Source organism: Aspergillus costaricaensis (genome assembly GCF_003184835.1).
Source record: "Aspergillus costaricaensis CBS 115574 unplaced genomic scaffold BO79scaffold_16, whole genome shotgun sequence".
Lineage (NCBI taxonomy): Eukaryota > Fungi > Ascomycota > Eurotiomycetes > Eurotiales > Aspergillaceae > Aspergillus > Aspergillus costaricensis.
In genome coordinates, this window is record NW_020291816.1 from 29,769 (window position 1) to 53,022 (window position 23,254).

At 48.0% G+C, this 23,254-nt stretch overlaps 11 protein-coding genes across 11 annotated transcripts; 4 read left to right on the forward strand and 7 right to left on the reverse strand.

The window, feature by feature from the left end:
- Positions 1 to 199: 199 nt before the first annotated feature.
- Positions 200 to 2,280, reverse strand: BO79DRAFT_194973 (putative oxidoreductase, FAD-binding; the record flags this gene model as incomplete). Its single annotated transcript, XM_025681094.1, has 2 exons — positions 1,701 to 2,280; positions 200 to 1,640 (listed from the first exon to the last, which is right to left on the reverse strand). Exons 1-2 carry the CDS (start codon positions 2,201 to 2,203, stop codon positions 200 to 202), a joined length of 1,944 nt encoding a protein of 647 aa, XP_025539302.1. The 5' UTR covers positions 2,204 to 2,280.
- A 1,378-nt stretch (positions 2,281 to 3,658) lies between these two features.
- BO79DRAFT_217788 (uncharacterized protein) lies at positions 3,659 to 4,210 on the reverse strand (the record flags this gene model as incomplete). Its single annotated transcript, XM_025683382.1, has 1 exon — positions 3,659 to 4,210. The coding sequence occupies one exon, from the start codon at positions 4,208 to 4,210 to the stop codon at positions 3,659 to 3,661; it is 552 nt and encodes a 183-aa protein (XP_025539303.1).
- Positions 4,211 to 4,615: 405 nt separating this feature from the next.
- BO79DRAFT_194976 (ankyrin repeat domain-containing protein) lies at positions 4,616 to 5,596 on the forward strand (the record flags this gene model as incomplete). Its single annotated transcript, XM_025681095.1, has 2 exons — positions 4,616 to 5,041; positions 5,095 to 5,596. The coding sequence occupies exons 1-2, from the start codon at positions 4,656 to 4,658 to the stop codon at positions 5,594 to 5,596; spliced, it is 888 nt and encodes a 295-aa protein (XP_025539304.1). The 5' UTR covers positions 4,616 to 4,655.
- A 645-nt stretch (positions 5,597 to 6,241) lies between these two features.
- BO79DRAFT_228521 (uncharacterized protein) lies at positions 6,242 to 8,279 on the forward strand (the record flags this gene model as incomplete). The annotated part of the gene is made up of 5 exons (XM_025683968.1): positions 6,242 to 6,307; positions 6,365 to 6,498; positions 6,775 to 7,203; positions 7,265 to 7,744; positions 7,820 to 8,279. The coding sequence occupies 5 exons, from the start codon at positions 6,242 to 6,244 to the stop codon at positions 8,277 to 8,279; spliced, it is 1,569 nt and encodes a 522-aa protein (XP_025539305.1).
- Positions 8,280 to 9,560: 1,281 nt separating this feature from the next.
- Positions 9,561 to 10,626, reverse strand: BO79DRAFT_173240 (uncharacterized protein). Its single transcript, XM_025679670.1, has one exon. The coding sequence runs from the start codon at positions 10,521 to 10,523 to the stop codon at positions 9,708 to 9,710; it is 816 nt and encodes a 271-aa protein (XP_025539306.1). The 5' UTR covers positions 10,524 to 10,626; the 3' UTR covers positions 9,561 to 9,707.
- Positions 10,627 to 10,991: 365 nt separating this feature from the next.
- On the forward strand, positions 10,992 to 12,129 carry BO79DRAFT_173242 (uncharacterized protein). The gene has a single exon (XM_025679671.1). It carries the CDS (start codon positions 11,023 to 11,025, stop codon positions 12,022 to 12,024), a length of 1,002 nt encoding a protein of 333 aa, XP_025539307.1. The 5' UTR covers positions 10,992 to 11,022; the 3' UTR covers positions 12,025 to 12,129.
- Positions 12,130 to 12,324: 195 nt separating this feature from the next.
- Positions 12,325 to 13,432, reverse strand: BO79DRAFT_217794 (uncharacterized protein; the record flags this gene model as incomplete). The annotated part of the gene is made up of 6 exons (XM_025683383.1): positions 12,325 to 12,353; positions 12,443 to 12,759; positions 12,794 to 12,816; positions 13,109 to 13,231; positions 13,338 to 13,362; positions 13,401 to 13,432. The coding sequence occupies 6 exons, from the start codon at positions 13,430 to 13,432 to the stop codon at positions 12,325 to 12,327; spliced, it is 549 nt and encodes a 182-aa protein (XP_025539308.1).
- An 897-nt stretch (positions 13,433 to 14,329) lies between these two features.
- On the reverse strand, positions 14,330 to 16,102 carry BO79DRAFT_228524 (sugar porter family MFS transporter; the record flags this gene model as incomplete). Its single annotated transcript, XM_025683969.1, has 5 exons — positions 14,330 to 14,523; positions 14,581 to 14,972; positions 15,028 to 15,359; positions 15,409 to 15,613; positions 15,675 to 16,102. The coding sequence occupies 5 exons, from the start codon at positions 16,100 to 16,102 to the stop codon at positions 14,330 to 14,332; spliced, it is 1,551 nt and encodes a 516-aa protein (XP_025539309.1).
- Positions 16,103 to 17,108: 1,006 nt separating this feature from the next.
- On the reverse strand, positions 17,109 to 18,176 carry BO79DRAFT_265661 (3-hydroxyacyl-CoA dehyrogenase; the record flags this gene model as incomplete). Its single annotated transcript, XM_025686894.1, has 3 exons — positions 17,109 to 17,413; positions 17,469 to 17,853; positions 17,916 to 18,176. The coding sequence occupies 3 exons, from the start codon at positions 18,174 to 18,176 to the stop codon at positions 17,109 to 17,111; spliced, it is 951 nt and encodes a 316-aa protein (XP_025539310.1).
- A 437-nt stretch (positions 18,177 to 18,613) lies between these two features.
- Positions 18,614 to 20,558, forward strand: BO79DRAFT_265662 (alpha methylacyl-CoA racemase; the record flags this gene model as incomplete). The annotated part of the gene is made up of 2 exons (XM_025686895.1): positions 18,614 to 19,710; positions 19,770 to 20,558. The coding sequence occupies exons 1-2, from the start codon at positions 18,763 to 18,765 to the stop codon at positions 20,556 to 20,558; spliced, it is 1,737 nt and encodes a 578-aa protein (XP_025539311.1). The 5' UTR covers positions 18,614 to 18,762.
- A 294-nt stretch (positions 20,559 to 20,852) lies between these two features.
- Positions 20,853 to 23,166, reverse strand: BO79DRAFT_265665 (Zn(II)2Cys6 transcription factor; the record flags this gene model as incomplete). The annotated part of the gene is made up of 5 exons (XM_025686896.1): positions 20,853 to 21,268; positions 21,321 to 21,559; positions 21,625 to 22,044; positions 22,095 to 22,956; positions 23,025 to 23,166. 5 exons carry the CDS (start codon positions 23,164 to 23,166, stop codon positions 20,853 to 20,855), a joined length of 2,079 nt encoding a protein of 692 aa, XP_025539312.1.
- Between the last annotated feature and the right edge of the window lie 88 nt (positions 23,167 to 23,254).

Sequence of the window (23,254 nt, forward strand, 5' to 3'; positions counted from 1 at the left end):
GTAGCCTGGATACTACAAAGGAGGTTTGTAATGTGTGACTAGGGGGTAATATCTTTAGATTCTGACTTGAGTTTCTCAGATACTGGTACCTTCTTTGTTACCAACACTTTGATAGAATTCAGACGATCATTTTATCTAAACTATTGCTGTATTGTAAGGACTCAAATCCTTATAACCCTCGCGATACTCTTTATAGAGCTTAATAAAATCCCTCCCTCTGAATTAGCTCGTTTGGCACACCGATGGACCGCAATCCATCCACAGCAGCATCTGCGAAGGCCTTGGGTCCACATATGACCACGTCTTTGTCTGCGGCGCTGGTTTTCCAGTACTCTTGTCCAACTCGACCTTTATATATAGTGATGCTTGTACATCGTTTGTTTGGCGTTCGGGTATTTGGGTTAACAGAGTGACTGGTGAATAGATCTATTTTTACCTTGACAGCCGATGAAACCTTATCCAAAGCCATTTTGATGAGTGTAAGCATGACATCCGGCTCTCTTGTTGATAACACAAGCACAATCTCATCTTGTGGGGTGTTCTCGCGTGCACCCAGTGCTTTGAGTATGGCTAGAATAGGCGTGATCCCGATTCCTCCAGCAATTAGCAGCAGGTTGACCTCCTTTTTATTTAATGCAAAATCCCCTGTTACACCCACAATATCCGTGACAACATCTCCCTCGAGAGGAATAGCATAATCCCATCTATCTGGCGGTGAATTCCTCAAGACATCAAACAGAGCTTTTGTCACGACACCACCCATCATCTCCCGCATTGTTAATTCAAACCATGTGACATCGGTATCTTCGTGTGCGCTAGATACTGTCCATGTTCGCACACGGTCATCATTAATCGACCCAGGTGCTGAATCCGCCATATGCTGGTACTGCGGTGGACCAATCCAGTCCATGAAATCTAGCACTATAGCTTGGCCTGGTCGGATCCTTAACGGCTGAATGCCGTCTTTAGGGACTACCTTAAACCTGAAAACAGCCAGGTCATCTGACAGTTGCATCCCCTTTTCTAGTATTGCCTTGTGCCCCTGTGTATCAGTCGCATCTGCATATCGTTCTCCGACCAAATATTTGACTTTGGGTGTGTAGGGACTGCGCCCAACTTCCGTCCCATTGCGCTGTCTTACGGGTAGTGCGTTCCGAACAAGCGTAAATCCTGTGGTTTCAAGAACAGTAATTGTTGCGTGTTTAGACATAATTTGGAGAGCAGATTGCCCAACAAAATTCCTTGCTGCACCGGTCAAATACAGGATGTCGCCGGTTGTGAAAGAGATGATCGTAAACCCTGCTAATCCGCTTGATTCGATATTGCCAAGACTATTCATGAATCTGTTACCAGAGTAATCAGGCAGGACAACGCTGCGTCGGTCCGATGGCTTCACCCGTAGAAACCCGGGTAAGCCGCCACGAGAGTTCATGCCCGCGTGTGCGGGAAACATTGCTGCGGAGGTAGCGTCAGGTCTGTGTATTGTTGCCACAAAGACCGTGTCGGCGGATTCTATGATATCAATCACTTCCGCGGGTAGCTTCTCCGTTGGTGCCATATGCAGTGATTGGTAAGCGAGGTATGGTTTCGCCCACGGGAACGGGTCAAGTTGACGCACATTTATATACTTTGGACAATTGCTGTGATTACCCTTAGTACCGGTAGTTCTGGCCTTGACCATGTTGGGATGAGCCTCTTACCCCAGCGCCTCAGTAATCTCAACTTCAAATATATAATCGTGGTGTGACATCGCCTTTACCATGTAAATTTTCCCCGCAAACTTATTCCTTCTCCGCGTCGGGAATTCGATCCCCAACCCAGCGGTCAATGACCTCTTTTCCGAGATTCTGCCTTCCATTTGGTGATTGTTGATATCTTCCAATGATGTACACCCCTGAAGGGTCGATAATATTGGATCGCCCTCCCATAATCGTGCTCGGAAAACCAACGACTTTAAACCTGGACTGTCTACGAACCCGACAGTTCCCGTCGATCCTGCAACTATTCCACCCCAGGGCCGTCCATCAGCATCGGTAGTCGTGAGTGGAATGAACGGCAAATTCGAGGTGTGGAATATTTGATGTTGTTCACGAAGTTGGTTTTCGACCGCAGTCCAATGAGATGATACGGCGGTCGCGTAGCCCAGTTGGCGTTGGATGGCGACTTCGCCGGGGTGCCAGCCTTGAAGGGCAGAGATGGCCATTCTTTCTTTGTCTCAGTTGAACCCGATTACCTGGTACTAATTTCGGGTTACTATAAGTCTGTATCCTTAGAAGCACGATGAGAGGAAAGGTATGTGCGGGCGGAACTCATTGAATCATTAATTCCTAACTGTCAGTGTTAATTTGATCGCGTCATTTTATCCGAGATGACAAATACGCCACAAAGTCTCAGAAGTCTAGACTTCCGTAGTGACTTCGAATACGAGTATTGCTTGCTCCCTTTGCATAAGGTTTACAACACCAAGCCGTCTTACTCATGGGAGAGCCATATTGCTATGTATTTACAACTGGGGGTGTCCAGGAGTTGTTCGGTTATATGTTGGCGTCGGATATGTGGTGAGGCTATGGGGAGAAAGGTCATGCAAGGCATATCTTTTAAATGCCTTGGTATGCACCACTCTGGTCTGCTAAGCTCGGTGCACACCATAGTAAGGTAGCCTCTACTGGCTTTGCCGAGAAAACTGAATGTCTCTGCTTAGACCTTAAAGGGGTATCTCCCGTCACAATACTTTTAAAATACACGACCCCTCCCTATAAGTTATGACAATGCCCACATCCTGCATATATAATACTAGCACTTTCTAGAAAATATTCGCTAATGTCGCCATGTATCATAGATCATCATCTCTCTCATCGTATGCAGATACCCATCGGAATTTACGTGTCGTTGGGAGACATTTATGTCTGGTTTCATGGTAGCTAAGTGGCAAAATGGTGACAGACTGGAACATGGGTGAAGCCGTACCAGCGTTGCGGCTGTTAGTGATAACACAGTCTCGATCGGAGCTGTCCCTCTATTTTGGGGAACGCTCTATCTCTTAATTGATCTATACTATGCATGCACTATACATACTTATGTGCAGAACAAGGCCTGTGTGTTATTGAATAACATTTGTTTGGGCCGCTGATCGGGAGTAACATTGGAGATGTCATGAGTGAATTTTTCATAATTGGGGGTTGTTCTGGTTGGTAAGTCTTCAATCGGCGGGCAGGTTTGTGATTCCGATAGATATTCTTTGTCATCCAATCTCACATCCCCTCTTCCTCTTATTCGGAGGAAATAGTGATACTAGCTACTGTGTTTCCTGTTCCGGGTACTTCTGATTCTCGCAACGAAAGAGTAGGGCGTGTACCACTTTGGCATTGGGTGATGAGCAACTATAGATTTACTGGCTGTTTGCCATACTATTACAGTAAACACTTCAGGACGAGGGGAGCATACACCCCATCTCTCTTCACGCTACTTTAATATAACTTCTAACAACATTAGGCTATACAATACTTTTGAATCCTATGTGTTTATTTTCGCGGTATGTGCATGGAACTATAGTGAGAGAGATAGGAATATCCTTGTGATGTCACAAACTGCCATTATGGTCGGATTGCAAAGGCCGGGATACTCTATCAGCATGGGAAGTCAATTCCAGCATACGATATCAGGACGGCGGCCGCGGAACATATTGCTGGTCCTCAACGTAAATACGAGCGCGACCTTCATTGGGGTGTCCAAGGGAGGTGAGCCCGCGGTTACCGATAGCGAGCACAGTTCCTTGTCCCGGGTTGGTGTAGTTTCCGGGTACATCATAAGTACACACACTCGGCCCTAAGCGACTAAGTGCTGAATGCATAATTTGCACTTGGTCAGGTAGGGCTATCGCACCCTGATACAGAGCACATACAATAAGTGTGTCTGTATGGCTGGAAAAATATTCATCGCGGTAACGCATGTATAAGGCGGTCACTTCTGTCATCAACCGACGAACATTGTTGTCCCCGGCATATGGGTCAGATGCTGATGCTGTCGGGCGAGGCGGAATATGAGCAAGAATAGCACCACGGGACGATGCTATCACAATGGCAGAGCATGCTCCAAGCCCTTCTGTGCCGATAGCAAACATTTCATGTAGTGATACCACTCTGACAGCATTCATCGGCACAACAACCACATTTGCCGGGTGAGCACGCACCCAACGGGCTAATTGCGACATTTTCAATATTCTGCTTAAGGGACCAATTGAGACTTTTTGGTATCTTAGTATACAACCACTCCCTCCCCAAAAAGCACCTATGAACCCAGCTACTTATACTCTCTCGCAGTGCTAAGAACGCTACATGACCGGTATATGCCTTGTGTTCTTGAAGTAGGACCAATCAATGTGGAACTTCTACATTCGTAGCCAGGCATACTCCGACGCGGATTGCAAGTTGGATCGCATGTCCCCTGCGCGCTCGGAAAATCGCGAGTAATCTATATATACAGCGCCGGCCACGTGAGCAGATGTACATCAGCGGCTATTGTGTCACCTTTCGGTATAGTGACTCACCATTAGTTTAAATGCACCGTGCGCGCCAGCCATCCGAGCTAAGCTCCAACTACTTACGACTGCTCCAGAAATATATTCATCACAGAGTCTTTGACAACCTCGAACGGTTATGAACGTACAACCTGCTTCAAGATCGCCCTCGCCTTCCATCTGGGGTGAGATTTATCAAGTTCCGGGCCGGACCTCTCGGGACATCCTTCTGAGAGCAAGAGAACTATGCCTCAATGGGGATATTCAACAATTTTGCGACCTCCTCGACTCGGCGCAATCGTCGTCGAACTTCCATATAGATGACTTTGGTATTATCATGGGGCAGGCTGTGGAACAAGACAATGTGGATTTCATGCGGGCGCTCATGGATCATGGTTTTCCCACACATTCAATCTACGCTCGGAGCGCAACTAGGTGCAGATCCAAGAATGCGCTCGCTTTCCTTATTGAAAAAGGATTGGATATCAACGAGCCAATGTGCGAGACCCAACCCCCCATCCTAGGGTGAGTCCATACTCCAATCTTCCGCGATTTAACGCCCTATTAATCCCTCCTAGAATTGCCATAGAAAACGAAGAGATGGTATCTTGGCTTTTGGATCATGGTGCCGATCCCAATAAACGTACATTTATAGACGTTTCCCCGCTTTCGTGGGCTGTTGAAAGAGCCCCCATTTCCACTATCCGCCTAATGTTGGATTATTGCCAGAATATCCAGCCAGGCCAGCTGCTTCATCATGCTGTTCAACGCGATGCTGACACTATTGAAGTGTTGGAAATTTTAATTGAAAAGGGGGCGCCTTTGAACACTCCTGTGCACGAGGACCTCCCAACCTTCTCGGTTTTGTGTTTTATGTCACTAGGAACACCTCTGCACCGGGCATCTGAGCTCGGAAGAGTGGATGTGGTACGCTACCTCCTTAGCAAAGGAGCCGACCAGGATGTGAGAGACAGTAGAGGACTTACAGCTATTGAGCTGGCTGCTAGATTGAATCAGCAAGCAGTGGTTGAGGTGCTGCAGAGGCGTGAAAGCGGCAGAAACCCCGTTCACCACCCCTAATTGTACTCCTTAGATCAATGTAATCAATTTTGCTATTCCCTATTATAATAGCATCACAATCGTAAATTAATTATCTCCTGACTAATTGATAGCCACCCGTTCAATGACCGATCCAGTAAATCATGGCTGGTAGTGCGAATAAAGTCACTTTTCTAAGGATGCTATACTCCTTGTTTCTCTAGGAATCATGTATTGCTATTGATGACGAAGGGGCACAGCAAGACAGTGGAGACTTCTCCAATAGTATCTGAACATGAAACCAGGAAACATATGGATCGGTGAGAAGTCAGATATGCATACTAATTCAACGGCTATGCTCTAAACCTTTCTGAAAATCAATATGATGATCTTCAAACTAATTTTCAGTGGTACAGCCTCTACCGACTCCGGAAGATTCACCGTGGTGGAGACCAAATTCATATTCCGTGCAGAAAAATTGGAGCTTCTCATCTCCTTTTAACGATCCGGGATGTCTCGGAGAAGTAGCGAGCCAACTTTTAGTCGGTGGGGGCAAATTTAATAGTCTTCCTAAGGGTCTTGGCTAGCAGCATTTAAAACCGTGGTTCACTGTGTGTAACCCCTGCTTACTACTGCACAACCATTTTTCTCTAAACGCGTGGTCTCACTGCCATCTTTTCAGTCACTATGCCAAACATCATTCCCACCCTAGATTGCCTACCCGTGGAAGTCCAACGGCTGATTTGCCTGTGTGTAAGTGCATGGATGGGATGGTGATAACTACACAAACATAAATTCAGAGAATAACAGGTCGTCGATTACTCATGGCATGATTTGGCCGCTCTAAGTCGAACATGCCAAGGTTGGCATGATCTCGCAGCTGCGGAACTCTACCGGAATCTTCGAGTTGCATTCTTCGACCACACAGATCTTCTCAATGCCATGTCTGAGCTTCGCACCATGGCCTTGGTCGCCAGTACCTACGGTATGCACGAACCTTCGAACTTGTTTGTCTCGAGGAGCCGTGGCTGGAGACTAAAACAGCCAAGCGTCTTTGGCATAATAATAATTGGGCAAATAAGTTTGTTCTCTTCAATCCTTGAGCCACTGCAGACACCCTCATCCAGCACTCATTGTTGGAAACCAGAGACCTCTCTCTTGGATTCCTCAACTTGGCTGTCGCATATTACCGGCAGCAGGACTGGGAGCCGATCATTTAGCCTCCTTTCGAGATTGAGGTATCTTCGGCTACTCAGCTACGCCATGCGGAATATGTTTCCTACTTGCCTTTATCAGGCCCTTCAACGGCTACACCCAGCCTGCCAACTGGATGTATGGACGCCTCAGTCTCCGACCCTTGATTTACCAGGTCTAGGACGCTCCCACCCTTGCGTTGGTAGCCAATTCAAACAGCCTTTTGACCTTAACATCCTGCGTTCCCCCGCACTTCATACCATCAACGCAGTCTATACACTGGACAGGGATGCTGAGCAGGGCTGGATTTACAACGACGAAGCCTTCCGCTTTGTCTGTATGGCTCCTAATCTTAAGCACTTGCTGATCCATGATATGTACGGCCGGAATGAAAACCCCATCACCAAGGTTAAGGAAGAGTGGCAGGAGTTTAGTCTAAATACAAAACCATCCTCGTTCACAGCCGGCATAGAAACCTTGACTTTCATCGACTATGACCCTCACAACCCGCATGAGCGCATCCTTCTCAATATCTCGACCATGCTCAACCTGTCCAAATCTCAGATCCCTTGACATGGGAGTCCATTCCGAGCCGGCAATGTTGATCAAAGCCGCCTCGATTATGATCCATTTGGAACTTCTTTACATCAATATGCTTCCCTGGAAAAAGCAAATGAAGATCCTCTGGGACGTGGATTATGAGGATGCCACATGGGATATTGAAGACATGATATCTGCTGTGCGAGGATTCAGGCCCCTGCGCTTTCTGTGCCTGCGGGGATTGCGGAGCTTCGCCTCTGTAAGCCGCATTGTCTCCCACCACAACACATTGGCGGGCCTAAGTATTGAGTCCTCCGATAGGCAGCGACAAACACCTCAAGAAGGGCTTAAATATCCCATCTCCATCAGCGAACACGTTCGGTTAATAGCAAACTTGTGCCCACGGCTCGAGGAAGTCCGTATGCCACTTCAGCGTTCACAGGGTAATGCTAAGGAGTGTGAATTTTAAAAAGCCCTTGGGCTACTTTCGCGCCTTCATACCGTTTTTCTTGATCTTGACTGCGATCCTAGACATACACCACTGCGGGATGAACTGCCTAGTTCCGCGTGCCTCCGGGAAATTCTCATCAACTCCGCCATCGACGAACGTCTCGTCACAGAGATCTTTAACCTTGTCTTCTTTAACCAACGGACACGTAGGATCAAAATCATGCGCGTGAAACTCGCCATAGGAGACGTCTTTGTACGGGAACTAGAACATGTAGTTCGGCAACTCGGTCGATCATTTCTCGTCACACGAAAGGACTTCTACATCAATGAGGATGTGCTAGTGGATGTTACGGAGGTTGGACGAGTCGCATGGCAGCTATGGCGCGAGGACGATATTGGGTATATCGGGTCCATCCATATACCTAAAGAAATAAAAGCTATTCTGGAGGAGTACTGGCCACTGCAGTCAGATAGCAATCGGAGTAAAAAATGGAATGAGTTTCCGTTGCTGGTCAGAAGCTTACCCTTGGAGAGTGTGTAAGGGAAAAATACTATGAACAAAGGAACGGGCAGGAGTGGCTTTTTACTGGTGATAGTGTAGGCCTCGTTGTGGTTCCCGCATCAGGTTTATATTCATACTTGCATCATTGTGAAACTGCTTAAAGCCTGAAATGGTCTTTATTGTCACTTCTTTAACTTTCCATTCATGGGAATCCATACTTTCATGTGGCGGACTTGAAATGCAATTCAAATATAGTGTAAGTGTGGGGGCTACTAACTAGAAATGAAAAATACTACCAGTGCAAGTTGGTTGCCCGCATAAAACGTCGGTGAAATGGACAGAAGAATATTTATCCGGTAACAGATTTCTTGAGATGGTAATAAGTATATATTTCGAAGCACTCATCACGTTCATCCGTCTATCGCAAGTGGATTACAAGGATATCATGTCCACAATGATGAATTGGGAGGGTAAAGCCCAGAGTTACAGAAGATCGGGATGGGGCGCATAACATTGTTAGGAGTCAGCCGTCAGTTTCTCCCCCTCTCGCCATCAACACCTTTATTGTTGCAGTGTCATGATAGACATGGGCTCTCCCTCATGTCTTGTTAACTAATTATAGCTAATTTTCGCAATTTTAGAGCCACTCCTAAATTGAACCAGGAAGCAGTCGTTGTAGTGTTGCAGGTCCATTGCGAGGACGCTAACATCTGAGAGGTTGTCTCGTGAACATACCTTTCTTCATTTCCCACTTTTTCTATCTGTATGCAGTTTTCTCACCACGTCCCAGTCTGGTCGGTCCACCCTTCCTATCAATATGCTATTCTTGGCGTAGGAGATTGTAGCGCACAGGCTGTTTGGCCGGTATTGCTTCAGCGCTTAAATATATTCCAGGAACGAAAGCGCAGTGCAAGGGACTGATCTTTCCTTCAATACATCGCGATGAAAAGCACAGCGTACATGTGGCCTGGCAGAATCTCGGCCATCTCCAGCCCTGCGGGTAAGTGTCTACCTATTTATGTTTACTATGGGCAGGGGTCAGGATTAAGCTATTGGGCAGTTGATATGAAGTGGAATCAGCTCCCATTGTTGGCCAGAGGTTATCTCTTATGGTGCGTGTAGTGGTGTACACATCATTAGTACCCATGCCATTCGTTGAATCTCTTGTTCGCAGGAGACCCCCATGCGACCTTTCCCCATTGCGTCATTTGTCTTTGTTCGCGGCCAAGGGCTTTCAGTAGCTGTTACTGTATATGAAAACGGAACCTGTGGATTACAGAGCAAATGGTAGGTCCTCCTGCACAACATATGTTATTTACACTCTTTTCCAAAGTAATGCTCTTCGATAAGCTCTCAGAAGCAAGCAGGCATGTAAAATCAGGGAGTTGGCATATACAAAAGCTCAATAGCAGTACAAGAAATCAACAAGTGATATTATGAGGCCTGTAACGGTGACCATTGGAAGGTCTATGGCTTCTGTGGCATTCGTGCTTCGTAACCCTTCAATGCGCGAACCACAAAGGCAAAAAGGAGACGACGGAAAGTCATGCCTGATGTGCGCCCGCTTTCGTCGAAGTAGAACCCACGTACGGGTTTCGTTGTTTGCCACAGAAAACTGAATAGAAACATTGCACTGTAGTCGAAGATCGCCACATACGGACAATGTTCTGAGTACTTGTGAGCTTGCTTCGAGAGCCAAACGGCATTGCGCTGAAGCAGTGTTAGGCTTTCTGTATCCATAGCCCTCGCCGTTTTAGCTTGGAAGTTCTGCTCGTTGACGGCGGCGCGCTGGAAATCATCTCTATGTATAACGTTTGTATTTTTGATCTCTAGGATAGCGAGCCGAGACAACAGAGCACCTTGTGTGTTGTATAAAGACCATTCGACATCGAGGCGGCTTGTACTACTTGTAGTAGACTCAGTACGACAAATAATTCGAGTCCCTCTAGGACATGTCTGCTGCAGCGCAATATTGACAGGATGGATAAGCTGCAGCGTGGCTAGCCGCAGGACATCGGCTTCAGCCTCCAGTAGATGTGTTTGTTCTAGGACTGGCATTCGGGCGTTCAATGGGCTACCAGCGCCAATTCTTGGGAAGTAGCGATCGAATAATTTGTGATAAGTGTCAATCTCCTCCTCAAAATAGACTGCAACTGGGTCTGACTCGATTGTAGAGGAAGCCGTACTTCGAATAAAGCGGTATGGTTCACTGTATGCATATGCCACTTCGGTTGGTAGTTTTTCATTGAAGGCCGTGACAATTGCTGACGAGCTAGGATTCATGATAACTGAATAATGGAACCTAGGGATATGTATATTGGAGGTCAAACGAGGATATCTCGACCCGGGGTATTCAGGCAAACTTCGAGGCTTTCTAATGATTATGATTATATTATATTCAATTTCACAATGTTGAAGTGGCACCCCGAGCAATTTATTATCGAGTATTCTTGTCAAGCACCGGGGATGGCTATTGTTAGACTACATACACACCTTGAGTAAATGGCGGCTACCTGTGCAAGTTGATTGGTGTCATTATATTAGGCACACCACGAGTATGTGTGACAAGTAACACTAAATCATTGGTTGTTACCGCCTTTGTGACAGAACTTGCAGAGAATTTGGAACGGCGCTTGGAAAATCATTAAGCCGGCGGGCGAGCCAGGGGCGAACCGCCGGGTTCCCGTTCCTCTCCAAAGGCCAGAGTGTGCGTTGCAAATTGTCTTCGATCAGGGGCTTCAGACTAGATCAAGACAAACCGCAGTGGCAAGTGAATTAAACCATGATCTATCTCCAGCAAAATGTACCTTTGTTCGATACCCCGTCTACAGAGCTCCCCAAGCCTCCGGTGCCATACACTACTGGATGGAGGTTCACTGCAGAGTCTCATAACGTCTCAACTCCAACGCTAGTTACCAGAGGCTGTTGCACGAGTAGTGAAAGCGACAAGCTAGAAAGAAAGCAAATGAGTCCAGTCGAACGATGTCTTCAGCGACCGCCGTTACCCGGGAGTAAAGGGAATGATGCCGTTAGCCTGGAAGTACTTAAGCTTCTAAAAGGGGGCGATGGCCACAACTCGCAAGTATTCACTGTCCGGCTAATCGCGTCAACCTCTCAATCACTCCCAAAGGATGGTGCAGAACTTGTTGCAAAGATATATGACCCGCTTTATTTTGACGATGATGAAGGTTATCTCAACCCATTTCTCTGCATGGACAAATACTACACCCACGAAGCCAATGCGTATGAAGCCCTTGCCGATTTCCAAGGTCACGGTATCCCGAAATATTTTGGGTCATACTCCTTAGATATATCCGTTGATTCAACACGTAAACGGACAGTTAGAATGATTCTCATCGAATATATTCGGGGAACCACTATGGCAGATGCTAAACCAGCATTGTTCTCTCAGTCTGCCCGTCAACATATTATGAAAATAATTGTCGACCTCGAAAGCCGTATCTATGAAAAGAATATCTGGCTTATTGACCTAGAGCCACGGAACATTCTCATCAGATCTGCAGTGGATAGCCAGCCTCAGATAGTGTTCATTGATTTTGGACATGCTCTGTTCAACCGTCGACGAGACGATCCTCTTGCAATGCAGCTGAACAATTTTTTGGGGCATTATATTTCTCCTCTTCTCCGTTGGAAGGATGCTAAAGCAAAATCATATGCATTTTCAGATTGGGTCGATTGGGACTGGGATTGTTGGCTGGAGGTACAGTTTGCACAGACAGTTCCTAGCATCACACCGGAGATGAGAGAGCGGTGGTCCGATTAATAGGAGTGATAGGCTTTCTTAGGTGTTGAAAATATCTATACGCTGAAGGGCGCCCTGATAGCTTGCATGGAGATTGGAGTATGCCCAGGGTTTCCTCGAATGCACGTCTATCTGAAAGAGCATGGAGCTTCAGATACAAGAGTCTCTCCAGATTCTAGGGTCTAAGGTTCGGCGTAGAAATGCCCCACGAATCTTGGGGCTTTGTTGCGGGACACTGACGAAATATACCGTTATGCGCACCCATGTTATGTGCAATATCAATGATCGGCCGAGCGATCTGATCATGGAAATTGTTGACCATCAAAAGGAGATCCCGGGAATGGGCGTACCTATTTAGACATGTCACGAGTCGTAAGGTAGCTCTACTATATCCCATTTCGTAAATTGTCGAAGTTATTTTCGTTTGCTGTTAACCTACTTCGATCATCATGAATGTGTTCATTAAGAATCCCGCCTGCGCCCTGGTTGGATGTGTCGGACAGAGGAATCCCTCCTTGCTTCAACTTGGTGTAGATGTCGTCCCAGAGTGCCATTAATGGCCATAGCATTCTGTGGGACTGGGTCAGGGCGGCCGAGAGGGATGTAGTATCTGGTGGCAAGATGATAAGGGATTTCTCGTCTGTCCGAGGTACTTTGTGGGTAGTCTTGGATGTGCTCGCCAGGAATATTACGATCAAATATTCAAGTGGGTTATAAGATTGTTGGTAGTCTGAGAAGGTGATATTCGCGCGTACTCTGAGGAATAGAATTTTCGTGTTAACCGTTATACCTTAACCTAACCTTAACCGTAACCTGACGGGTAGGTTAAGGTATAAAAATCTATTAACCGTCAGGTATAACGGTTAACATACCTGATCAGGCAGATATCAGGCAGGATCAGGTATCAGTCTAACTATATTAGGCTAGCTTAGGCAGAAACCAGGCAGAAATCAGGTATATATATATATTGCTACCTTTTACCGCCTTCCTAAATAAGAAAGGATCGGCAAATCAGGTTAACCGCGGTTAACCTAGGTTAGGTATATATATATTTTATACCTAACCGTTAACCTGACGGAAGGTATAGATTTTCCCATTAACCTACCCTACCCTGGCCGTTAACCACTCTAACCTGTATGCATAAGGCTATGCCGATACATCCCTGCTTTCTCGGGCCATTCCAGCCTAGATCCATCCAGATTCCCGCAAAGAGATCTGGCAAACTTCCCTATTTCCACAGGTAGACATAGCATCATGGATATTAAAACCTAGAATTGATCGAATACTAAGCAAATATTACTCCGTAGCAGCTTGCAATTCCTTGATATACCCACATAGCTACAATAGCGGCCCGCTATTCTGCAATCACAGTTAATTCACAGATTATCTATACGTACTTTCTACACCGTTTCTTTTCCCATTTTGGCATGTTCCGCACTGCGATTTCAAGTCAGGTGTGTAACCAGCCATACCAACAAATTCAGTAGGTATACATCTTATACGAACGGCTTCTCATTTGCAACGATACATGCTCAGTCACGCATATCATAGTATCCGTCGTCAAAGGTCTTAAACTCCTTCTGATGACTCGGGTAATGTCCCGTCACAAATCCGCCGTTTTCCGCCAACAATGAACCCGCGTGCGGATAAACATCGGTGCCTCCAAAGTAGATCTGCCTAGGCTCGTAGCTAAAGGCTTAGTACATATTAGCTGTGAAAGGGGGACATAACATGGATGGCAGGCGATGTCAGATGCCTTGTAGTTTTCTGTGTCAAGGGATCTAGGATCAGGACAGGGAAGTGCTCGATTGTATGCTACTCTAGCATCTATCTAAATCCTCAATAAGCCCATGTATGGAAGCCAGTGGCAATATGATCACGGGGGCAGCACAGGTACCCGAGGATGTAGGGCTACAATGAACGATCTGACTGGATATCAACGAATTATTTCCGGTGAAAATAAATCTATCGTTCTAGAGGAGTAACGCAAAGCCTTGTGAGTAGTAGAGTTTGATGGAGTCATCACGGAAAAGCCAGAGAGGCAATATGAAGAATTTGGGGGACAAAGGAGGTGGTACTTCCCACCCACCTTGCATCTGCTGGCGCTGATAGTGGCCAAAAAGGAACATTTAATTGACCATCGTTAAGCAGGAACCCTGAATCTTCCCATCTACCTCTCCTTATCTATTGTCTGCTACCGCTTTCTATCCTATTTACACCGTTTACTCCTCTATTCCTAGTTATCCTAAGTCCTGTTCTCTTTCGGCCTAGCTACCAACTTTAAACCGTCGTACGTGACTCCATATCTGGCAGCTCTCTTATATTCCTAGACAACCTCCATATGCTCCTCTGTCGCCTTCTCCTCAACCTGCAACCCCCCATGCGCACCCTGCAGTCGACCATTCTTCCTCATATCTCTAGCCGCAGGAACCGGCTGAAATATGTTTTTACTATCAAGGAAGATATTGTCAATGGCCTCTAGGTGCAGACTCTTCGTCTCGGGAAAGAAAAAGTACACCACTATTGACATCAGCATCACATGACCAAGGCAAATGAAAGATGAAGACAAGAACATACTTGGCACAAGCAAGACCAAATTGATGGCTGCATAAACGATAAAATACTTCCAGCCCAAGGAGCTGAACCCAGTAGGCGTGACCTCAACAACCAGGAAGTTAAATGTCCACGACGACGCCGTCGACATGCCGGTAATCTGTGTCCGAACAGCCAGTGGTGCGATCTCGGAGCAGTAGAGATACGTTAAACCAATGCACCCATTAACGTAAAAGAACACGTAAAGGAAAATGAATGCAACCGCGGTATGAACGGCGGCTGTATTGGATGGCTGGGAGATGCACCCTGCCATCACGGCCATGCATATGCCCATCCCACCAAAGGCGATAAGTAGCAATTTGCGTCGTCCAGCCTTGTCGATAGTCAGGGTGCCGATGGGGGCAATCAGCATTTTCCTGTTACCTTAGCACTATTTTCACAATGAGGAGCGATAATGAAGGAGGGGCACACCATGTGAAAAGAACCGCGGACATAAGCAACGATAGAGTCCCGTCCATACCAAGATAAGTCTCGAATATAGTCGATTGGTAGAAAGTTATCGCATTGGCCCCGCAGATCTGTTGCCCCATCTGCAATGAGACAGCGATGAACGCCCGGTTGGCGAATCGTGCCGGTCCGTTCCGAAAGATATCCTTAAAGGAGCCCTGTCCGGTTTCCTGAAGCGATGTTTCAATTTCTTCGATTTGGTGAATGATACCGGGGCTGTCGACGGATTCATCGCGGAGCATAGCAAGGACATTGCGAGCGTCGTCAATGCGACCCTTTTTGATCAACCAACGTGGCTGCCCTATTAGCATTCACGTATAACGTAATAGTGGGAGTTTAACGTACTGAATCCGGCCACACGGGAGCCCAGAATAGGGATACTAGACAGAGAAAACAAGGAAATGCAAGAGGAAGTCTCCAGGTCACCGATCCCTCTGTGAACGCGAGCCCGTATTCCAGCCACCCGGCAAGTGCCAGCCCAGTACACAGAAAGATACTCTGAAACATGACAATAAATCCTCTTAACCGGGGCTGAACGGTCTCACTCTGCCTGTATAAATCGGAATCAGCGTGGGAAAATCCAACTTGTACAATGGGAGTGGTCCTCATACCAATTCGGCCCAGTAGCAGTCACGCCACCAAACCCGAATCCAGCAACAAACCTCCCGATGGTTAACTGGGGCAAGGAGAATGCACTCGACTGGAGTATTGAGCCGACGATTGTAATCGCCAGACCCAGCATGAACGTTCTCTTACGACCAAGGATATCACCCACCACTATACAACTAAGGGCACTGAAAAGACAGCCCAAGTTGAAGATTGCCGTCACCGTGCCTTTGATTCGAGAGTTCTCTGCTTCTCTGGAGCCTGTCGTATTGACAGTGTCCATCTGGGGAAATGTGTGTACCCATGACTGCCGAGTTTCGATGCCCGATGTCACAGCCATGAGATAACCGAAGCAGATGTAGGCCGGGAGAATGACCGTACAGATGTGCCCGATGTTGAGTTTGGTGCCGCGGAGACCTAAAGTAGGCTTCATTTTGGCGTATGAGAAAAGAATTGTTGGAATAACGTGTTTATGCGTATATGGATCAGTCTTGGGAAGGGGAGGAGGCAGAAAAAGAAGACTACCGGCAAAACAGAATAGCTCTGAGCGAAGGCATTAAGGGGGCCTCGTTTTCCCCTACAGTCTGATGTGGATATCACTGCCATTTCACCACCTTGCCAGACCCATATATTCTCGTCCGGGGAATCGGGGACCCGTCTTCTGTATTGTGGAGGAAACCCGGAGGAGTTGTGGGGGCACGGGGAGCTTGAAGGCGAGTTATACCGAGCATAACATCCCTTCAGCGAGTTGGAAGCCTGGGATCGAGTGCGGTCCATATCATCTGTAGAAGCTTGACTGTTTTGGATGATTTCACTGTGGATCCGGGCCTTTTCCGCGCCGGTCTGTCAAGTCCGTTGCTTTTCCGACAAGCGCTAGATAGGACGCTCACGCGTAATGACGGACGGAACCTTGTGCGCTGATGAAGGCGAGGAAGCCAATGGGAAGATAAATATGCGACACTACCATGACGTTTCCCAGTTCCCATGTATTTGACGAATTTGCTCAAGTGAATAGCAGGCTTTCAGGAAACAAGGTATGTCAGTCGGTACACAGCTTGCACTAGACATGACCATAAATGTACCAACGCTAACTCAACAATTTTCAATGTAGAGCTTCATTTTGTAGCTCACTGAGATTCACCTCAGTCTCCTTCAAAATTGGGCATTGGCGAGAAGTAAGAAAACGATGGGCGTAACGTGGACTGCAACTTGGGGGTTAAGACTCAGGCTGCCTCCTAGTTGCCGATGTGAATTGCTTACGATGACCATAAAGAGTGACTGGCAGATCGCCGCAGTCAATGCTAGGCTTTACTCAGAAGAACCCTCGTGTCAAGGGATACCGCCGCTTCGTGTAAGTCTATTATTATTCCTATCGAAAAATCTGCAGTTGCACAACATGGCTGTCCTGTCACATAAAAAGCGTCAATAACCCGGTTATCCTATTGGTTCGCTGTTTGATCTAGCTTGCCCTTGACCAGATTAGCCAATAGCAAATCACGATGTCCTTCAACCTTCTTCAGGTCGACTTGCGATATCCACCCATTGACATTCTTTTTCAAGCCGTTCACTTGATCCTCGGATCCCAAGTCAAATTTGTTCACCGCCATATCGTCGAGCCACGATTTCAACGCCGGTCCCAGATGATCCATGAAATGGGTAAAGTCTCCCCCTCCCCCGAGAGTATTTGTCATTATCGGCCCTGTCAGTGCCCAGCGCAGACCGAGACCGGACGTGACGGTTTTGTCTATATGCATTAAAATCGCCCGCACATGCCAGTAGGGAGGGAATTCAGTACTCACCAAGATCTTCGGCGGAGACAATTCCTCGTGATACGAGACTGTACGCTTCGGCGCAGATGGCGGCCTGTAGCCGATTGGCGATGAAACCAGGCGTTTCCTGATGTACGACCACCGGCTCTTTGTCCAGGCTTTTGTAGAAATTGTATGCACCCGTCACATAGTCTTGACTTGTTCCTGGGTGAGGGACAACTTCGACGAGAGGCACCAAGTGAGGAGGGTTGAAGGGGTGGCCAATAAGGATTCGAGATGGGTTGTTGGAGCATTCAGTGACAAATTCTGACGAAGGAAGGCCGGAGGACGAAGATGCGATGAGGATATGAGGAGGTGTCTTTGCGTCCAACTGTGCAAATAGACGGCGTTTAAAGTCCAATCTCTCCGGTCCATTCTGGCATGATTGTTAGTATTGATGATGAGGCGCAAGATGAGTTCTGTGGAACGGTCGCTTACTTCTTGAATCAAGTCTAGGCTTCCGAGGTAAGACTCAATGTCCCTGACAAATGTGTAATTCTTCAGACAAGCGGCAGGAGCAACCGTAGCATTCGGTACCTCGGAGCAATAGTCCTGCAAGTAGTCGCGCAGTTTTGCCTCGGCTCCTGGCGCTGGATCTGTTACAATCACTTTGAGGCCCTTGGCCAGGAAGAGTGCTGTCCAGCTGGCTCCGATGACGCCTGCGCCGATCACACCCACGGTTTGAATCGAGGAGGACATTGCAAAGTTCTGTGAGTCTGCGCTCTGCAAATTGAGCCTGAAAGGTGTTTAGTATCTGTCCTTTAATATATCCACCAACGTCGAGTGGCAGTCCACCAGCTTCTACTTTGGTGGTGGTTTGGTGTTAATATCACGGAATCTATATGCACTTACCTAATCGGGTAATATGCACCTCGGAAGGGCCCGAAGTTGATGACGACGATCATCAGAAGAGGCGTTCCAGCAGTCCCAGTGATCGGGATTCACGCGGCGTTCAACCGGGTTTTGCTCGGAATGACATAATTCATCAGGGGCGAGTTGCCACTTTGGACCACATCTAGCGGGTTCCGTGGTTTCGGCTTGCCGATATTTACACTTTCCGCGAGTTCGGGATGCCAATTTTAAAACATCGGAATGAATTTAGATGCGGGACTTACGATATTCAACGGTTTGATGGATCTAGTGTGGAGAAAGGAAGTGAATGATGGCTGTATACTAATAGTCACTGTATCCTTGAGTCTTTAGATCCTTCCCTGCTCTACAAACACTTTAGTACTCGCTAATTCTCTTATATCATTTGCTTTCCTGTACCCTTCTAACACACTTCATGATGGCTTCCCACGAAACGACGCCAAGTGGAGACATTTACGGTCCTGGGACCTTTGTCGATAAGGAATTCCTTCCCGCGCCCCAAGATGCTAGTCGCATCTTCGAGTATATTGCCAAGCGCACGCCTGGGTTCACTCAAGACCAAGAGCTGTGGAAGACAGTCAGCTTCACTGGCTGCGAGTTGCCTGTTATCCCTGGCCCGACCAAGGCTCCTCTTGTCGCCGCTGCCTTACATGCCATGTGTGGTGTTGTGGCCCACGAGATCATCGAAGATCGCGATGGTAGTGCAGCCCAGGATCAGACGGTGAAGGTGAACACCGATCACGCGGCCATCTGGCTGGGGACGATCTTTGCGGCGTCTGTCGAAGGAAAGGACATGCCTGAATTGGTACGGTCGCGCAAGCTACCGTCCCTTTTCGAGCGTGATTTCGAGAAGGGCTGGCAAGCAACGCCTTTGAGACAACGGTCGACTGCGATCTACAAGACCAAGACGCCAGGAGTTTGGTATCAGATTCATGGCTCCCTGGATGCCGCGCCTGTTCTGCGTGCTCTAGGGATGGATCCCGAGTACCCGGCCCAGACGCCGGACGAAGCCTACGAGTACATCAGTAAGCATGTCCAGCAGTGGACTGCAGATGAGCTCGAGATGCTCAACGTCAAGAACGGATTTTGTGGTAGTATCTGCTTTACGCCGCAAGGGTGGGCGGATACACTGATGGGAAAACGACTTGCAGAGCATCCGCTGGTCGGCTACTCGCGTCAGTCGCATGCGATCCCAACTCCACCCGTTCCTTTTGCCACGGTCGCGAACGATAAGCGGCCACTCGCAGGCATCAAGGTGATAGAGCTGGTGCGTATCATTGCTGGTCCAGTGATTGGCAGTACTCTGGCCGCACTTGGTGCCGACGTCATACGTGTCAACTGCAGTCGCTTGGTGGATCTCAATGTATGTTCCATGTCTGCTTTGGATTCGTTTGCAACATGGCGTATTAATTCGGAACCCAGGTCTTGCAACTCACCCTCAATGCTGGCAAACGCACCATAGATCTCGATCTGACCAAGGAGGAGGACAAGTCACGCCTGCGGGGACTCATCGAGGGCGCAGATGTCTTTGTCCAGGGCTTCCGCCCCAACGCAATCGCGAGAAAGGGATTTGGTGTCAATGATCTTCTCGAGATGGCCGGTAACCGTGGCAAGGGCATCGTCTATGTTGAGGAGAACTGCTACGGCCCCGACGGCCCCTACCACGAGAGACCCGGCTGGCAGCAAATCGGAGATGCGGCGTCTGGTTCGTCGTACGTGATGGGTCGGTCCTTGGGCTTCAAGGATGGGACAAGCGTCCTACCCCCACTGCCCATCTCTGATATGACAACCGGGCTTGTGGGAGCGTTGGGCGCACTTATGGCTCTCCGCGATCGCTCCCGACACGGCGGTTCGTACCGCGTGACGAGCTCGTTGGTCAAGGCTGATACAATTAATCTCGAGCCTGAGATCGGGCTCTACTCGCCCGAGGTTGTTGAAAGATGCAGCCAGTTGTTCAAGTGGGGACACATCGGGCCGTCGCAGTTTGTAACCGAAATCTTGCTGGTTGTCATGGATGGGTGGAAGAGTGTATTCCCTCAATACTTCAAGGCTGGTCCTGAATCGCTGCTCTCCAGCTTTGGGGAAGGACCCTGGGGTGAGATGGAACTCTTGAAGCCTGTGGTTCAGTTGAGTGACCCCAGTGTAACGCCTCGTTGGCTGACACCGGCTGTGCCTAATTGCTACCATGATCGTAACATCAATTGGCTGTGAATCTTAGATCCTGATGCACCCATAATTTGGAGCTTCAAACCCATCTTTGACACATGCAATCGCAGGGTAATCGCGGCGCGTTGCATCCATTCCTTTTGCAATATACTAGCGTTAATTTCCTTTCTGTATCACAGACCATTTTGGTTTTGTCTTTATCCAAAGAATGTAAAGCGAACCTCTTTTTCGCCACTCCGCGGGGGCTTTTTCGAGATTTATAAACTGTTGCCAGTAGGTAGCCGATCGGCACCGTACACTGTTGACGCACAAAGGGTCCTTAAGGATCAATGCCTAGGCCTACAGGCTCCAACTTTGAGTGAGCGGTGTGTCGTCGCCGAGCTGCGCGAAGAACATGGGCCAATTGTTCCAATCGAAGGTATAGTTCTCCACTATTCCCAAATCATCTCCTATGATTGGTGGACACTCTTGAGCACACATGACGAAGTCCTGCATGGATGTGTTCTCATGAGCTCTGTCAACTGGTAACGCTTCAGAGGGCCCAATATTCGTTATTGATTCCCGCCTACCAATGCTCTTATCAATCAGATTTAATGCAGAACGGCATCTCGATGCCAGCGTGGTGTGTCTCTCGTAATCCTTGAGAATGTTTCGAGCATGTTGCAGAATGTCCTGCAAGCTAGCCGCAGAAAAGTACTCTACAAGCTGCGGGGATGACTGGGCGGCAAGCAAGTTTGTTACAGCCATATAGACGTCTTCCTGGGTTAGCTGGTAAATTTTGCTTCCTTAGGGGAAGTTGCAACGTACATGAGACAGTATACCAATTGGATGGTAAGATATACGCTTGTTTCTGCCCCGGTGAGTTCCGGAGGATGAATTCAATCATGTCGACGGCCGCCTTCGTGCAGTTCACCTGGCATTGGAAAACCACGTGGGGCATAATCTGGTCATCGCCTGCATAGAGACCGGTGGGAGCACTTTCTGCCTTCTGTTGATGGATCTGTAGAAGCAATATCCTGAACAGCAGAAGCCGGACTGAAAGATACCTTCGTGTACAAGAGACGTCAGTGGTCATGTTTATGACATGTTTGTCAAGGTCGAAGTAACAGACCTGGCGCGTAGGATATTGGCTTCACGAGTGATGTGCTTGGTTGGCGTTGGATCCTCCAGTTCCGACGGCATCTGAAAGAAGGGATGTAGACCATGAGCCCAGTGTTTCAAACCAGAATCGATGCGAAATAGGCTCGCAAATTTATCGAAAAGAACAGCGCAGCTCCCCTCACGGTCGTTGCGATTTTCGGAAACATGATGTCGCGCCGTGCTATCATCGATGGAGTAAAATGTCTCCAGTACTTCTGCTATGATGTGATGTAGTCGGCAAAATGATATGTAGAAGTTTAGTTTCGATGGTAGGCTGGGGGTTACAGTATCCCCATTGGATTCCTCGGAATTGAGCACCAGCGCGTTCAGCCCTTCTTGTGCAACAGATCGAGGAACTTTGAGGGGGCAGCCGAAAGTCATGGCACAGATTCTAGAATGGCTTCAGCGTATACACTCGAACTTCCAGCTCTGGTGTCATACCTGTCCATAATAACGCATCCATTCCATACCTGGCACGCCAGGTTTCGGTCTTTTGGGTTGTCCATCCCCTGCGTTGTTTCAGGAATATGTAATCCGAGTTCCTGGGCGACATGAATCGCAGTCCCAATAATCCGGAAGCACTTCTGTGGCTCTTTTTCATGCTGGAGATAAACAGCTGTGAGCAACAGTATCTGAATAATTTCGATGTTGTACATGTCCATCAGATTGTAAGACATCAGCGCCTGAGCTCGGTCGAAGAACACAACCGAGGACTGGTAGCGGTCAAGCGGGGTTGCCCCTTGAGATGCGACACAAGATGTGGCGAACATGAGATTCAGAAGGCAATGGAGGACGGTCTCGTCCATCATCAGTTCACCGTCATGAACCCATAGGGTCTCGTATGCGTTCTCAATTGAAGGTCGGTCTAGCCAGGGGTAGGCGCTGTCCACATAGTCCCAATAGAGGCTCAGAAGCTTGTCTGCCTGCTTCCTTGGTGGAACAGCAAATTGCACATCGGTGTGTGCTTTCTGGGTACGTTTATGCAATTTCGGCAGACATCTCAGTGCTTTTGGTAGACCTGGAGTCCGTATTTGTCTTTGGTTGGTAGGGGTACTTGCTGCGCCTGGCTGACTTCCGACATCTCGAAGAAAGTGTGCACCACTGGATGCACCAAATAAGCCGCCGGTCGGGACAGCTTCACTGAAGCTGCTGGCAGCATCGTCATTATCATTGGCTTGTGCTTGTGGGTAGTCTTCCGGTAGTTGCTCAGTTGTGCGGCTTGACTGCTCACTCATATCACCCTCACGGTATTCACAGGCTGTGGTATACGAGGTTCGTTTCCGTCTCAGGCAGGGACCGCAGACTAATGCACGATGAGCCTAATTTAGTTCTCCACCACGTGTGACAAGCAATGTTATTGGCCTCTCTTACTTGGTCTAGCTCCGTCGCACTTGGTTTTCCTGGCCTTGCATACATTGCAGGCAATTCTGATCTTGGCCCGTTTCGGCTTGGGTTCTCTCACGGCCTCGCCATGTGGAGAAGGGTGGCCGGCATGGAATGAGAACATCATCATGCGAAGAGGGACACTACTTTTTTGGAAAAGGACGAGATTCCGAATTTCCATCCGAAGTTCTCGTATCCATCCCGTGCGATTATGTCAT

Bases quoted from the DNA above. Each gene is read 5' to 3' on its own strand.
- BO79DRAFT_173242 (XM_025679671.1), top strand. From the start codon at position 11,023: ATGATCTATCTCCAGCAAAATGTACCTTTGTTCGATACCCCGTCTACA.
- BO79DRAFT_173240 (XM_025679670.1), bottom strand. From the start codon at position 10,523: ATGAATCCTAGCTCGTCAGCAATTGTCACGGCCTTCAATGAAAAACTA.